The sequence below is a fragment of the Siniperca chuatsi genome, linkage group LG18 (genome assembly GCF_020085105.1).
Source record: "Siniperca chuatsi isolate FFG_IHB_CAS linkage group LG18, ASM2008510v1, whole genome shotgun sequence".
Lineage (NCBI taxonomy): Eukaryota > Metazoa > Chordata > Actinopteri > Centrarchiformes > Sinipercidae > Siniperca > Siniperca chuatsi.
In genome coordinates this window covers 15714000-15729830 of record NC_058059.1, presented here as the reverse complement: position 1 = coordinate 15729830, position 15831 = coordinate 15714000, and the positions used below count along the sequence as shown (strand labels likewise).

General features: G+C 38.7%; 3 protein-coding genes across 5 annotated transcripts in view; all 3 read right to left on the bottom strand.

Moving 5' to 3' along the window:
- LOC122865702 (RIMS-binding protein 2-like) overlaps positions 1-3128 on the bottom strand; it is a 66593-nt gene extending 63465 nt beyond the window's left edge. The window contains 4 exon segments of the mRNA XM_044174513.1: positions 244-387; positions 1993-2134; positions 2894-3007; positions 3111-3128. Of these exon segments, the coding sequence (XP_044030448.1) occupies positions 244-387; positions 1993-1998 (150 nt within the window). The 5' untranslated portion in view covers positions 1999-2134; positions 2894-3007; positions 3111-3128.
- Positions 3129-4023: 895 nt separating this feature from the next.
- noc4l (nucleolar complex associated 4 homolog) lies at positions 4024-9018 on the bottom strand. The gene is made up of 15 exons (XM_044174571.1): positions 8809-9018; positions 8542-8662; positions 8126-8232; positions 7322-7429; positions 6994-7143; positions 6735-6837; positions 6570-6604; positions 6421-6471; positions 6158-6269; positions 5928-5988; positions 5641-5751; positions 5054-5217; positions 4825-4907; positions 4569-4682; positions 4024-4410 (listed from the first exon to the last, which is right to left on the bottom strand). The coding sequence occupies exons 1-15, from the start codon at positions 8959-8961 to the stop codon at positions 4291-4293; spliced, it is 1593 nt and encodes a 530-aa protein (XP_044030506.1). The 5' UTR covers positions 8962-9018; the 3' UTR covers positions 4024-4290.
- Positions 9019-9719: 701 nt separating this feature from the next.
- On the bottom strand, positions 9720-12211 carry pus1 (pseudouridine synthase 1). 3 transcript variants are annotated; one of them, XM_044174573.1, is made up of 6 exons: positions 11845-12211; positions 11509-11699; positions 11282-11419; positions 10908-11010; positions 10019-10719; positions 9720-9918 (listed from the first exon to the last, which is right to left on the bottom strand). In XM_044174573.1, exons 1-6 carry the CDS (start codon positions 11906-11908, stop codon positions 9886-9888), a joined length of 1230 nt encoding a protein of 409 aa, XP_044030508.1. In that variant the 5' UTR covers positions 11909-12211; the 3' UTR covers positions 9720-9885. The 3 variants fall into 3 exon arrangements, with proteins under 3 accessions (XP_044030508.1, XP_044030509.1, XP_044030507.1); XM_044174574.1 differs by having other exon boundaries at positions 11509-11752; positions 11845-12210; XM_044174572.1 differs by having other exon boundaries at positions 11509-11735; positions 11845-12210.
- Positions 12212-15831: the final 3620 nt, after the last annotated feature.

The following is a 15831-nucleotide window of genomic DNA, read 5'->3' as shown; positions in this document are numbered from 1 at the left end:
ACATCAATGTAACTCTAAAAACGGTTATCTAATGTTAGGTTGAGCAGATGTTCCTTTTTCCTAAGAACAGTCCAGAAATTAGGTGCTTCATCCCCAGATTTCCTCCTCTCAAGTGGACTAATAACAAAGGTTAGTAACAGGATCATTCTATCATGGCTAGTAGGAATATAAACTCTTATAGATTTTATCATAGCTGTAGTAGCAGTAGTAGTAACAGGCCTACAGTATATGGTGCTACAGTACCTTGCCCTTGGTGTGCAAGTGGTGATGGTGTATGTTTCTGGCAGCGATCATGGCCAGCTGTCCCTGGATCCACTGTAACTCCATCTGAGACTGCCTCAGCAGCTCCTCCACATGAGCACTGGACGTGTGATCCCGCATTATCACCTGCAAAACCAACACAACTAGAGATTACACACACTGAAGCCACACTGCAAACCTCACACCTCCATACAAGCATACGCTTACTGAGCCACACACACAAACAAAACCAAAACATACAAGTGAATATTTACATAACAAATGCACTGTAAACAGATGCATACACAGAAAAATATGCATTCACTGCACTCGGTATTCATACCAAGTACCTTGGCATTTTGACAGGTAACCAAATGCATTTACTCAAGTGCAGTACTTGAGAATTTTGAGGTAACTTATTTGAGTGTTTCTAGTTAAGATGTATATTTTAGTTCCACTAAATTTCACTTTTGCAAAACTACTGAACTTTTGCATGTACTTTGTAGAATAAAATGCATCTGAAAAGTGAATTCAGTTGTTCTATTTTTGTTACAGATTCTAGCTAGTAGCTGGACAGTTCACCTGAATGTCTACATAAGTGACATTCCAAGTATTTCTTACTTTACATTTAGTACATCTACACCACTGCATTTTACCAATTTTTCAACATAATTGTCTTTTTTTCTGACTATCTTGCACACTTTTATTTTGGTAGGCTACCACCCAAAACAATATATAATAAATCCATCAGCAGAAAACCTTTCATTTACAAATGCCAAAATTTCAAGCAAATAACATAAAGTCCATATTTTCAGTTTTTACAAAGGCAAAGTAGATCACTTAGAAACAATATTTTCAGTAAACTGTGTATGATGTTTTATTTTATATTATCGCCACAAATTTCCCCCACACTAAGTTGGCCTGAAACAAATCCATTTTAGTGTAACAAAAATTAGCAACTGGACTTAGAAAAAACACAAACACATAGAGAAGAATACATGGCATTATTGCATGTACATAGCACTAACAAATCTAGCAAAGACTTTATTGGCACTTACTGTACAATTCCTTCATCTTCTTTCATTAAAAATCACATTACTTGCTTGTTACAGCAAACATTTCCAATTTAACACTGCTGCCCTCTGCATCAGTTCCTCTACATGTATTTGTAGGTGCTGACTGGTATGATTGATATATACATGTGTGTGCCCATGTGCATGTGTATGTGTGTGTTCAATGAGAGAGAGAGAGAGAGAAAGAGCTCCACTCAGTTACGTAAGAGAGGATTACTGTATCACAGCAACACAACGACAGGGGGGGAGCGTGGAAAAAACATCAGCTTTTATCAGTCAGTGCTAAATCCCCATCTATGTTCTCCTGTTTTGTGCCTTTGTGCAAACACACACACACACACTCTCTCACACACAGGGATACCATATTCACAGTAACTACTATATAGTGACACATGGAGGGTTAAGAAGGTTAATGCAGCTTGTACCTCAGGAGATTTTACTTATCTGACTCTACTGCTGCATCATAATAAATACTCAAACAGCTGATTTCACTCATCTGTGTTCTGTCTTTTAGACTTACGCATTTCTTTTGTAATAAACAAAAACAACTGCAAGATCACATTTTAATAACATTTTGATTACAGAGATCAAAAAGTTACCAGATTTTTTGGACACTATGAACAACAAAGTGCCATTAATTCATGGACAAAGAAGTAATACGAGTGATTTGTTTTCATACTTGCATTTTCTGAGAGGTATTGGGGGGGGGCTGTAGGATTAATCAGCTCCCTCTTCCCGTCTCTCTTAGAGCCTCAGCCAAATGCTCAAACAGCTTCTCTGTGCTGACTCACCTTGGACAGCTTCTATTTCCTTGCAGGGGACTGGAGGAGGAGGACAGACACAACAACAACAACAACAACACACACACAAAGCTCAGGAGTCATGTAGATTTATGCAGAAATGTCCCATCCTGCCAAGCCATCTATGAAGCTGCAGTGCCAAGCATCTCTCTCACAGATTTATCAAAGTGAGAGGAGAGCTGTGCCTATGTCATTATCCAGGCCCAAATGGAGGGTTTCATTTGGGCCTCTACCTATTAATTGATCTATCACCCCATTACTATGATTGATTTCATGATATCGCTGCTTTATTTTAGACTATGCCATCCCCCTCTGAGGAAGACATCAGTGCATTACTATTGTAATGCCATATAATTAACTCAGCTTGATTCTGAGCAAACAACTCTTCATACCCAGTTAAAAAGACAGATCATTTCAGATGTCACAGGAACAAGTGGAGTTCAGTAATGGGGTCACTGCATTATTTTAAACAAAAGAAAAAGTTCCTCTTACAATTTTTTTTTACAAAAGTAGCTGTGAATGGTTTTGGTGCCCTGCTCCAAGCTCTGTACTTTTAATGCACGCACTTTGTCTGCAGTGGACAAGTTTCAGCATCCAGAGAATAACTTTGTAAAACTGCAGTTTGCAGATCCTTTAAAAAAATACCAAAACGTTTATCTAAGGATGTGATGTTGCTCCTGAAAAAATGCAAAACTTAAATATTCATAAAAGTCCTTAACAGTGCAATATTTTTCGGTGAAATGCTGTATATTGTCATGAATAACTTTGCAAGATTATTACCCATCCAAGTGACGCTGTTCTGTTTCTCTCATCCTCTTCACCGTGATCTTCTCACCTTCCCAGTTTTGGAAGAGTCTGGCGCCAAGTGTCTTGTAATTCTCGATAACAATAAGCCTTTAAAAAAATCCAGTACATTAACACTCTTAACTTAAACTGCAGGGATGCCGTAGCCTATAACCATGGCTTCAAATGTGTTTTGCTCCTTAGCGTGTCCTACATGTTTTGGGCAGCTTCTCCCTGATTCGACTTGCTCTTTTCAAACACAAGTCAGGTATGATTCAGAATTTTCTCTCACGGCGTTCTTGTACCCACGGCTGCCTGCTGTGTGACCATATGGCACACTTAACAAGAGGATGAAATATAAACAGGAGATGGAAAAGAGCGGTTAAGGCCAACCTCTCACCTGTTTGGCCTGTAACCTTAGCATAACGCTGATAATTTTCTCATGACTGTGTGGGCATGTTTACACTGTATTTGACCTCTCCAGAATCTCCTGTAAATTGATTTGCAGCTGTTCGGGTGGGACAATTTACCTTTGTATTAACGCTTGGAGTTTGGTGACGTCACAACATGCAATCATCCTGAGTAACTGAAAACACCTGTGTGGGTGTGCAGGGCCTGTAATGCTGCATTACATTGTTTTGTAGCTTCTTCAGGGCAAACCTACAACTACACATAGACAGACACAGCCCTGACATATTATAAAGTTATTAGGCTAACATGTTAGCAAAAGATTTTATTCACACTTAAGCAGTTGTGTTTGTGGCCACCTGATCACTGGTGTCATCAACTGCTGAGAAAATATAAATATGGTTCTTTACGTAGCTTACGGGGTTTAGCATAGCATTTTAGCTGAAATGGCTAACTGCTTCTGTAGCAGTGACACTGAAATCAACAGTTAAAGTGACAAAATGATCAAAAACTACTAAGCACCATATGGCTTCAAAGTTTGATGGTAAATCTGTCAGTCATTGACCATTTCGGCCATACAGGATTCAAACTTGTACAGAAATTAGATTGGAGTAAAACCTTCAGCTAATAAATATATAAATTAAATCCCATTCTTTTGTAACTGATTTCATTTAACAGTCCCAAAAATGTGCCTAATAGACATACAGACTTATTCACCATGAGCTTTGGAAAAGGTTTTTATTGATATACAATAGTCACACATCAAAGACATCAATGGTCATTGAGAAAAACATAACATCTCCAGATCAAATGCATTACTGTTATTCTTGTTGCTGCTCAAAGAGGCATTTATATAATTTTTCAGAAGAGAAGTCTGTCCACACTTCCTGTTCAGGCCAAACTGCTACAAACATTCACCTTGACGGATGAATTGGTCCCAGATATTTATACCACACTGTGAATGCAATTCCTTGTTATTACTTGTTTTAATCCAGACAGAAGTGCTGTCCTAACACATCTCCACCTTCTTTTAGTAACTGTGTTGCAGTTTCAAACTCCAGTGGGATGCTCTTCATCTGAGACTGTGTCAGGTCTCTCTCCATCAGCTGGGGATAAGAACATTGGACACAATGAGTATTAGCATTATTAAAGTTAACTTCCATTCAGTCTCTACGTGCTAATAGACAACATTGTGTAATTGTTATCTAAACTATTAAACACTACAGAAACAGATGAAGAAACCAGTAAAGTTTGGAAGTGTCACCTCATATGTTGTTATCTCCAGCACCTCGCTGATGTCATCCTCTTGTTCTGACAGGGGTGTGTTGATCAGCATAGCAGCTTTGGCCACATCTGGATGGTAATGCTTCTGCAGTGTCTGCAGGAACGGAGAAGAAAAGTACATAAAGAACTTTACTTCATTTTCAATTATACTTCAATGAAGTTAGACTCCTAAAAGTTGTAGTCAGTGTCATGGATGACTTATTTGTGAATCCAAAACCATCACATTCTGTACACACCTTAATCTCCCACAAGCTGCTCTCTAAGGCACGGCACTGAGCAGGATCCTTTTCATCCATTAGATACGGGTCTTCCAAAGGCTCTATCATTATGAATAGAAACAGACATTTACATATATGCTAAAATGCTGCTAAAAGATTGTACCTCACAGTAAAATTCTTACAAACTGTCTGACATTACAAATATTGAGAAATTACAACGATAAACAGAAGAGTGACTGACACTCACCATCTTCTGTGCTGGGCTTGTGAATAAGGACTCTGCAGGATGGGTGGCGACGAATCAGGTTGTAGATGAAGGGCAGCACTAGGAGGAGGGCTGTGGACGGTGCTGTGAGAGCCAAACGAGCCAGGCGTTTGGCAAACGCAGCCACTAGGTACACTGGCAAGTGACTGGAGGCAAGCACAAACATGTATACAGCATATATGTTACTAATGTATGTATGCTTTTTGAGTTTTTAATGGTCATTATCTTGAATAGTGGGAAGCAAATCACTAGGTTGTTTAACAGTTTATATATCCCAGATACAGTCAGTTTAAATCACAAAAACACTTTCTCCCCCAGAAACAACTGCCGCAGTATCATTTGACCTCCATTTAGATCAGTGGGGCTCATCAGTGGCCAGCAATCAAAAAGGTGTGGTTATACTGGGAAATGTAGCTTTCAATCTGCAACTCAGGTACTGCAGGTCAACTACAGATAGTATTAACTACAACTATATACCTGTCCAGTACTCCAAGAGGACAGATGCAGACAACTATGACTGGATAAACTGAGGGTAAAAAAAACTTTTAGTGAAGCATGAATGATCTTACCTGGAACTAAGAAACAAGTTAGCTAGGTGGAAAAAGCGTGCTCTGTACTTCACGTGGAAAACAGAAGGCTCAAGCAGATTATACAATTTCTTGTAGAAATCAGGGTAATCTCTGCAAAAACACACACACACAACATAAAAAATGTATGCAATTAATAATATCTTTCAGTCTACTGTTGTCCTTTATAGATTCAGGATGGAGACGCTCTTTGTGTCTTCCACATTTTATTATAATTAATGTGACACTTAAAAGTGGCCAAATTAATTGATTTTTCATATAATACTCACAGGTTGTGTTGATGTATGAGGACAAAAAGGCCATTGAGGGCCAGCAGGCTGATAGCCCCCCCTGAAAAAAATGACAAAATGCCATATCATGATCACCAGCAACACCCTATAGAAATAATACATCCCAGAGACCAGATGTAAAAATGCCACCAAGGTTATTTTTAGTTCAGCTCACATGAAGTTCGTACATAGAAGAGTACTGTCACTACTAAGCCACATGCACAACTTACCAACTTCATAGGCAGCAGTCAAGAAGTCAATCATCAGTGTGGGTTTACTCATGTGGGGCAAAATGGAGTCATGGAGGATCACCAAGATCTTTTTATACATGTTGCTTGGCAACTACAACAGAGATGAGAAATGAATGAGACAAAGCATAGTCTTGATGGCACAGTGCCATAGATGTGTACAGAGAATACATTGATTGTAGAAAATTGTTTAACATTAAAAAACATTTTTAGGCATGTTTGTGCAATCAAGATTTGTATAATACCTTGTACTTGAGAAAGCCCAGCCACATCCTCTCAAAGACACGCTTGTGTTCCTGTAACGAGGTAGAACATTTAAAAATCGTATTCAGGAAACATTTAAGTTGCAAGAAAAAAATGTGCCGAAATGTTGGATAAAAAATATTTTACTTACATTCAGTTTAGCGGCTTTCCAGTCTTCAATCTTGGCTGGAAGAAAATGCATCATTTTAATTACTGAAAAATAACATTCATATACACACAGTGATAGTTCAGCATCATTGCAAAGAAGAAACTCACATTATGGCACTACGGTATTGTCAAAAAAAACAGGTCTCACCTTCCTGTTTGACCATAAAGTTGCTGAGCTCTGACTCCTGGCTTGGCACACTGATGTTGGACATGAGGGTGAACACATTGCTCTGATATATGGGCACCACTGCCTGAGAGGAACAAGAAAAAGCCAACAGTATTCAGCAAACCACGTAATATTTACTAAATTAAAACATTTTTTAAAATGCATTTAAATTGTGACAATGAAAGCGTTAAACAAGTACAGCCACAGCAGATGAGCTAAGCACTGAACAGATTACTCCTACCCCTTTGTTTTTGTCCATGACTTTTCCCACATTCTCACGGATGGAGCTGATGACATAATAGCGTACATCGTCCATCTCAAGGAACTCCTGGAATCTGGAGATCAGCAGGGAGGTGTCTGTAGTTTTGGACAGCAGTCTGTCCACCACTGCCTGACCATGAAATAAAAACAGAAATATCAGAAGGCGTCTGTGCCACTAATGTTTTCAAAAGTATTTTGCCTTATTTCTTGTCTTGGCTAATAACATGGGGAAGTCACACAAAAGAACAATTCAAAGGATATTATTTATCCCTCCACTGATGGCCAGGCTGTGTGACACAAAATCCTACCTGGATGAGTTCTCTTGGGAAACTGTAGTGTTCACTCCAGTCCAAGTCCTCGAGGGGATGCTGTCCTTCTGCTGCAGCAAACTTCATCAGGCAGCACAGGGCATTCTCCTGTATTTGGACAGTTATTTATAAAAAACAGACAACTTGATTTCCTTTCTTAGGTCCCCAAGTGCAGCATAATGGTTGATTACAGCTGGTGTTTCAGAAAGATAACAACTAAATGTTGACTGGTGGACCTGAGCTGGTATGCCATGACAGTACACAAGATAAAAGCCAATAATCTAACACAGTATACTAGATTCCCTTTGTCATCTACAATTATTCCCACGGCTTTCAGAAATAATAATAAACCATCTTACAGACAATAGTTAATTTAACAAGGCCAAAGAGAACAAAGTGTTACTATCAAAGAGGGCGTTGACTCCAGGATATTGGTACTAATAACTGTACCTAATCACGCTTGCCATTTATTTGTGCACAAGTGAAAAACGCCTGCACACCTGTACTGCATTAGTGAGAAGTATAGGAAAAGAACCATGTGGACAGAATGAACAAAGCTTCCTGCACATGTCTCTCATCATGTATACTCACTTTGACATAACTTCATGTCTGAAAAAAACGTGTCCATCTGCGTCAGCCTTCTCTTATGGCAGTCTTAAGTAAATGTGTGACCAAAGAAATTAACAAAACTCATGACTCCATACTACAGTACCTCATTCTTACATTAAAAGCAGCACGGCTCTTTATCGTGTGTGTGCGCGTGTGTGAGAGCACCATTTCCATTCAATCTTTCAGTCAACTCACCTTGACTTCGTGAAGTTCATGGCTGAGGTGCTCAAGCAGCATCTCCACACAGCTGTTGTAACGGTGTCGCATGAACATGCGGTACTTCTCCTCAGCACTATACCCTCCTGAACCACAACAGATACAAACAACGATGATATGATATGCAACCCAAGTGAGAGTTTGGAACAATGTCGTTGTCTGATGTACAGCCAAATCTTGTATATGTGTTATTTAATCAAGGCTGAAATGTATGACATAAATGAAATGTGTAAGTTTATACAGGACTTAAATGTCCTGTCATAAACACATTTTCAGAATTTTTCATTTGATATCCCATCAGTCTCAGCTGTATGTACAGTAGTGCTAGTGTGAAACTTGCTAACTTCCACTCCATAACATGGGTTAATTATAATGGATTATCAGCCTATACTCACCACTCAATGCCTCCTCCTCGCCGGGCAGTTTTCCCATAAACAGCTCTTTCCTCTCCAACAAAGTGCAGAACAATTTGTTGCACGCATTGACAGCACTGATAACATCCTTCTCTTTTTCTGACTACAAACGGACACGGAGAATACAAACACATGCAGAGTACTGCTTTAGTGAGCTAGAGAAGTTGACAACATGCTCGGTGACAATAAAGCTAGCTAACCAGTATGTATTCAGTTGAGGTGCTCAAACAAATGTGAAGTATAACTTACCTGAAGGAACTCGAGGATGTCAAAAACGTCGTTGGCATGTTTTCTGCTCTCGAGTATATTTTCGACTTTGCTATTTAGGTCAATTTTAGCTGTTTTTTTACTTTGTTCTGTTGTTTTTGCCGAACTCACGTTGCGTTTTTTGGCCGGCGCCATGTTTACTGAGTGATGCTCCGTTCAAGTTACGTGAAGAGTACGACAAAACAGGTATTACAATCATGAAAGGCACACATCCTTGAAATTTTGTTTATGAATTTAAACTCATAATTAGAGTAGATTGTATGAATATTGCTGTATATGGGTGTACATAATATATATATATACACTTTTCATTTGCATTGTCTTTCATTCAATCATAGTTGAGAGGTGCGAGTTCTACTTTACTTTAAATCCAAAGGTCTATGAATGCAACATTAGTCCAAAACAACGGTTGTTTCGCCTCCTAGTGACTGGAGGGTGAAGTTTTACCGCTTGAGAGTAATCACTGCTTGGGTACAACTGTAACACATTTTTATCAAAAGTTTAAACTGAGTACCTCTCAGCTGAGTTCTGTCAACACATTACTTTCAGATCAAAACATGAATTTAAATTAATAACTGTATGATATAATAAAATAGATTATGTCCCTTGTAAACCCTATCTTCACTACTGTAGCTCTGACATAAAAGCTATAGTGTCCTGTTTTAATATTGATGTTGACTCAGAACAATCTAAGGTTTCTTGGTAAGGGATGATCTTACCAACACGAATATAATTTACGAAAGGGCATATACAAATTTTAAGACACAAGGCATGAACATTATGCGCCTTCATGTACATCTTACACAGGTTGACAGAGGGCATCCGCAGTTGTTACAGGGTGAAATTAACATTAGGTCACAATCAGGGTACAATAAAGAACACAGAGGCTTTTATTATCTTGTTGTTTGTTTAATAACATTTGTATAAGAGAAGCAGAATTAAATCCCACTTTTAAAAAAGTAAATCTTGGAAGATATACTAAAAAGAAAGATAATTCCCAACAAAAGAGAGAGAATGTTTTGGTGAGAAAATGTCTCTTCTTTCAGCAGGCAGGGTGAACTAATCAGAGTTGTTTCCTACATCTGCATTGTCCTGTGGGAAATGGAGGGCAACAATGAATAAGAATATGTAACAAAATGGATATTTAATGTCAAACATCAGGGGTTTTAAATAAATTAGGACTTCCAGATACCTGTTTTTGGTCCTCATTGTCTTGTGTGTCAGTAGCTGTGGCTTCAAAGTCATGGATAGGAAGTGTGGACATCCAGCTGACCATGGAGCCCTCCTGACACTCTGTCTCAACAATGGTGGGGTAGATGTGAGCCTCCTTGAAGGCCTTGATTGCCTCCTCCTCGCGGTCCCATTCCAGACGCTCATGCAGCCCGTCCCCTCCGAATCGTTTGTTGTACCGGTCAAAGTGAACCCTTTCGAGGACCAGCCCCAGTCCTGGAGCTTTGGGCACGTCCACCTTCTCCTGTCCCCAGCTCCGTTGCATCACTTCTTCCTTCGCGTAGCCCTTTACCACCGCAATCACCAGTCCGATCATCTTGCGGATTTGGTGCAGCATAAAGCTCTGGCCTCGCACAGTGATCACTGCAAATTCAGTATTGCTGCAGATAAAAGGCTCTCCACAAGACATCTCTGTGATGTAGCGGCGGGCACTGGGGTCACTTGCAGCCTTCTGAGAGGTGAAGTTGTGGAAATTATGGGTGCCTTTGTAGAGAGAAAACAGACAGTTCACCCTCTGAAGTGTCTCTGGAGAGAGGCGAAAGGCTGCTATATTCCCAGTATCATAGTCTTTTGGGGATAAGGCCGCTGTTGGAAGCATATAGGAGTATGTACGGGCATCACAGTTGTTTTTGGAATTGAAACCCTGGGTCACCCGTTTAAGACCTGTCGGAAAAGAAGTAAAAATGAATTGCTGAATGTTAAAACCCCTCCTCTCAGCTCCAATCAACAAGACCGGATTATGAAAACCAGTTAGTGGTTTTATCCTTTAGCATTCATCACCCCAACATCTTGGGCTTGTTATTCAAAATGTAATTCAGCAAATACAAAAAGATAAAGAACCAATGTCTCACCGAGCACTCTGATCTGTGGTGGCAGATGCTCGTTGATTTTGTCAATGATGTCTTCAATCAACCGCAGCTTTAGAGACACCACTTGACCAGCTGCAGACACACCCTAAACAAATTCAAATAGACAAACACCAACACAGTTTATCATAATGACATACCAGTAACAATGATGTATGCAAACTTATTATGCAGCTTATCATGGCTCGTTAAAATATGATAACACTCCCCATTACATTACACTTGGTAACGCATAACAGTGACAACATACAACAGTTAGGTGGCACAATACAGCGGATATTTCATTCTTTTTCAAAACTTCCTTGTTGGCTTAGTGCTGTGAAATTAATTCCTATTGTGTTAACTGTGTAAACCCAAACCTTATCTGTTCTGGCACATCTTTGGAAAGACATCTTCTTCATGTCATCGCCATGGTTTTCAGGAATGCAACCAGATTTAATAAGCGCAGTGACCAGATCATCTTCAATGGTCCTAAACTGAGAGGTTCCAGGATTTCTCTGAAACCAGAAAACATTTAAATTTAGCAGGATGTACAAAAAAATTAAGTGCTTAGAACAGAGAGAGGAAAACCAGCTACAGTATGTACCTGCATGCCATAGTATCCCTTTCCTGAGTATGCCAAAAGGAGGACCACTTTCTTTTTGGGATATTTCTTTTCATCTTCAGTGGGTTCCCCCTCTGCTTTTATCCTTTTTGTAACCTGCACCCTCTCAGCAGAGTCTTCATTTTCCTCATTGGCTCTTTTCAGCAGCTTGGCTGTCTGCTCATCTCTGGATCCTTCACTCATCATGCAAAAGAACTTATAAAGGCCACCTGTGAAGTTGATAAGTCTTGCGAACAGCAGTACAGGAACAAACTCATCCACAGCTTGCAGACTGAATAAATTGACACAATTTCACTTAGTCTTATCAGGTTGGCTTACCGTTTCTCTCTGACGTCAGTCTGTGGTTAACTAAGACACTCAACAGTGGTCGGATTTTAAACATGTCACGTTAAGCCATCATTAGAAAATCCTGCCGCTAAAAGATGCAAACTGGCATTTCAGCTCAACTACGGAAGCTAACGCGGAGCAGAACCGAATATTCTGACAAACCTAACTTTAAGGAAACCGTTGACGAAATAAACAATCCCCTAAAAACGTAACTCAGCCTTTTAACCCAAATTTTAATAAGTATATTCACGAATATTTATAAATGAAGTACAAACTGTAGCTGTATCTAACAGTGCTGTGGTAGATGCGGCAACATACACACATGGCCAACGTCAACTTTGACCCCTGATGTAAATATCGCGAGACTCGTCTTGTTCTCTCTCTCTTCCGCATACGTCATAGCAGTGTATATATGGTATATACGGATCTATTTACACTGTAAATGTAGCCTCTCTTTGGACAGAATGCAAACATGCAAAGACCCTCTTTGATTGCAGCGTTGTCCCTGTTCATTTTATCATAAACCTTGCGATTTGCGCGGGAATTTTACATCCACATTCAAACCATTAAACTTTTTAATTTGATCGTTTATGAAGTCTCTTAATGTGAGCAAGTGATGAATCTAAAACTCATTTTGCACGTGTTTAAGGACTTAACTTCAGGACCACTATTATAATCTTTCATCTTCCAACACATTTGCAGGATCTCAGCATACAGCCAACTCTCAGAGAACTGTTGTTATGTTATCAGTTTAGTATAATATAATGTAATGTATAATGTAATAATATTGGTTTCATGTGTTGACTATGGTTGACATTTAGTGAGGAATAACATTAAGGACAAAAAAATCCCCCACCACATTCAACTAAATTACGGATTACAGAGAATTTTGAGAAACATCCACATGTAGTAATATTTTTGTCCACTCGAGTGCAGCAAAACCACACAAATAGAGGAGTCATCCAGTTGTTTGGTTTTTAAATTCAAATGGCACTAAGTTGTATTTTAGGTTATGGTTTTCGGTCTTATCTGACTCTCATAGATAATGTCATGTTGTTATACTCTGGAAAACTGTAGACAGCATGAGATTTTTCCTCAGGCGGGCTTCAATGACTATCAGTGAATAGTCAGAGCAAAACATCAACTGAGCTGTTATTGCTCTTTATAATTTTCAGATAGGGTAGACTACAATATATCGTGTTATAGGCTAATACTCATCACCTTGTTGTATAGACTGGTTGCTTGTGTCTAGAAGTTCACAAAGACTTCCCGTCACTTTTGCTCAATTCACCATATTCCGACTTCACCTGAACTCTTCATATAATTTAAGCAAGCAGACATGATGACAAATATGTCTTTTTTTTGTATAAACCAAAGACATAATGCACAGAATAAGCCTTTCTCCATCATTTTAGTCCATATAAAGAAGTCCTTACTATATTAATTTACAGTAGCCACTCATCATAATGTGCTGTGACTCATGTAACTGTAACGCATGTGGGTAAACGCTTAAGTCAAATTATAGTGGCAAAGAGATTCAGCACTTTTAGAGCAGAGAGGTGTTTATGTCTCTCTCAAGGACACCACAACAACGAGGGATACTGGTTGTCAAGAGGCCAAACCTTTAAACTTCTCATCCTGGGATGGCCTTAGAACGCGCACTTACACTTTTTCATCACACCTTATAAGGTGATCAGCTAGTTTTCTGCTGAAAACCGAATGCCAAACATAGGCATGCTATGGGAAAAGGGCCCCAGTTGCCACAATCCCATATCACACCTAGCATGTGCCCATTTTTCCAACATGCTGATCTTACTGGACTCTGGTGATTGTAAATGTGAAACAGTGATTCTTCAATACTGGTAGTGCAGGTGATAAGGTTTTGCTGGATGAAACAGCTCAGAGTAGGATCATTTTTAGATAAATTATCATGTTATTGCTTTAAATAGCCTTCTTTATGACAGTAGCAAACAGGGGCATGAGTGAGTGTTAAATCTCAAAATTAAAAAGCTATGAAATCACTGAGTGTAAAGAGAATCTACACAAGTGGTAATTGTAAATTTATGTTGTCCTAAAATAACCCCCAGGTTCAAATGACAAAAGAGTAAAAAAACAATAAAATTTCCCTATGTGACATGTTAACCGTGTCTTTTGCATAATGGCAGAAATGTTCATCTATCCCCAGGAGTCAGACAAAGTCAGCATTTGAAGTCTGATGGGGATTCCCCGGTCTCCAAAGAGAGTGGACTGGCCTCACTGTGAGCCACTAAACAATCTGTCAAAGCAGACCTAAATCTTTCTGCAAAGCTTACACTCACCTGTACTCCTACATGGTGCGAGTTGGCCACAGTCGCCAACACAGCCCCAAAAAAAAATAATGAATATAAAAACTGTCCTCATTGTCAGAAGAAAAAAGAAATCCACAGCTGTTAAAGCTGTGACCCTGCTGGGTGAGTTACATAAGCTGTTGAGCAAAACAAACATCACATATTTGTCAAATGTGAAAAGGGAATGGAGCGACTTTATTTGCAAACAATGAAATATGCTGTACACGAATTAAATTGAAAGGGAGAAAATATCACTGTTAACATTTGTTTTTTAATTCAACCCACATTGTGCCATTCACTCTAAAAATCATGATTTGTATTTACTCAAGCAACAATGCTACAATTCTGCAGAATAATAACTGAATTCAGGCTTAACAGCACTATATGATTTGTATAATAGTAATAGAGTTAACCATATTTTGATGCTGCAACCAACAAGGATCATAGATGCATTGAGAGTCTGCCTGGTGATAACTTTAATCCTTCTGCTTTTTGAGACACTGTGTTCAGTTTTTAGTACTGCATGAAATAAGAATGGACTGTTAAGTGTCTATTCAGCTTGAAATTATGAATTATCACTTACCCTTACTCTGACCTTGCCCCTATTTTGGTTGAAGTCTGCATAGTTACCCACAGTATATGCTGTAACTTAAGTACATTTTCCACAGTGCACACTTTTTTTTTTACTTACATCACAGCGTATAAATTATATTGTTCTAGATTTACAAACTATACGTTATTGTGTGCTTCCAAAAATGTGAAAGTGAAGGTGAAATATGCATTTTTGTGACTAACATTTTTGATTATGTTTGTATATTTTAGGTTTGGGGAAGAAAATCACAATAATGTTACTGCATTCTTATATGTTGTTGGTATCTTTTTTTAAAAAAATAACAGGATCATTTATTTCCACATTTAGCATATTTCTTGTTAATGAAGCATAACAACTGACATTACTGTAGTCACATAAAACCAAGTGGGAATTGTCCTTTAAGACATACGCATTTATGTTTTATAGCAAGTATTTGTTTATGGGCATTACCATTAAAAAATCACAATGATATCCATCTCTCTCTCTCTCTCTCTCTCTCTCTCTCTCTCTCTCTCTCTCTGTATATATAATATATATACATAGTTGCAGAAGAAGGTTTTAATTTTGATTTTTTTATCAGGCTATTCCAACTGTCACTATAGCTGCACAGATTTAGTCTTTCCTTGTCATTGAGCAGCCGTCTCATTGTGGCAGCACACATTAATCACAGTGTCTGAATATAACTTTCAGATAGACAGTAGATACTGTAGGCTGCAAAAGACAGAAACCATCTCACACAGGAGCTATCTCATCGTCTTTAGGGATTTTGATTTTAACTGCTTAAAGGGTTCTTTGTATATGTATATGCTTTCTATGTATATGTAGTCTTAGACATGTCACTGCCCAATTTGACTGTATGGTATCATTTCAAAGACAACTTTTAGAACTACTTTTACAGATAAATTCTTTCTGACACTATGATAAAAGGCTACAGAGCCAATGATAAGGACTGTGTTATATCACTGACACTGTTGCTCTGTCAGTCTGACAGAGCATGGGATTCTTCTCACACAACTCCAGTAACATTGACAAATATAAGATAAATAAACTGATAGCTAT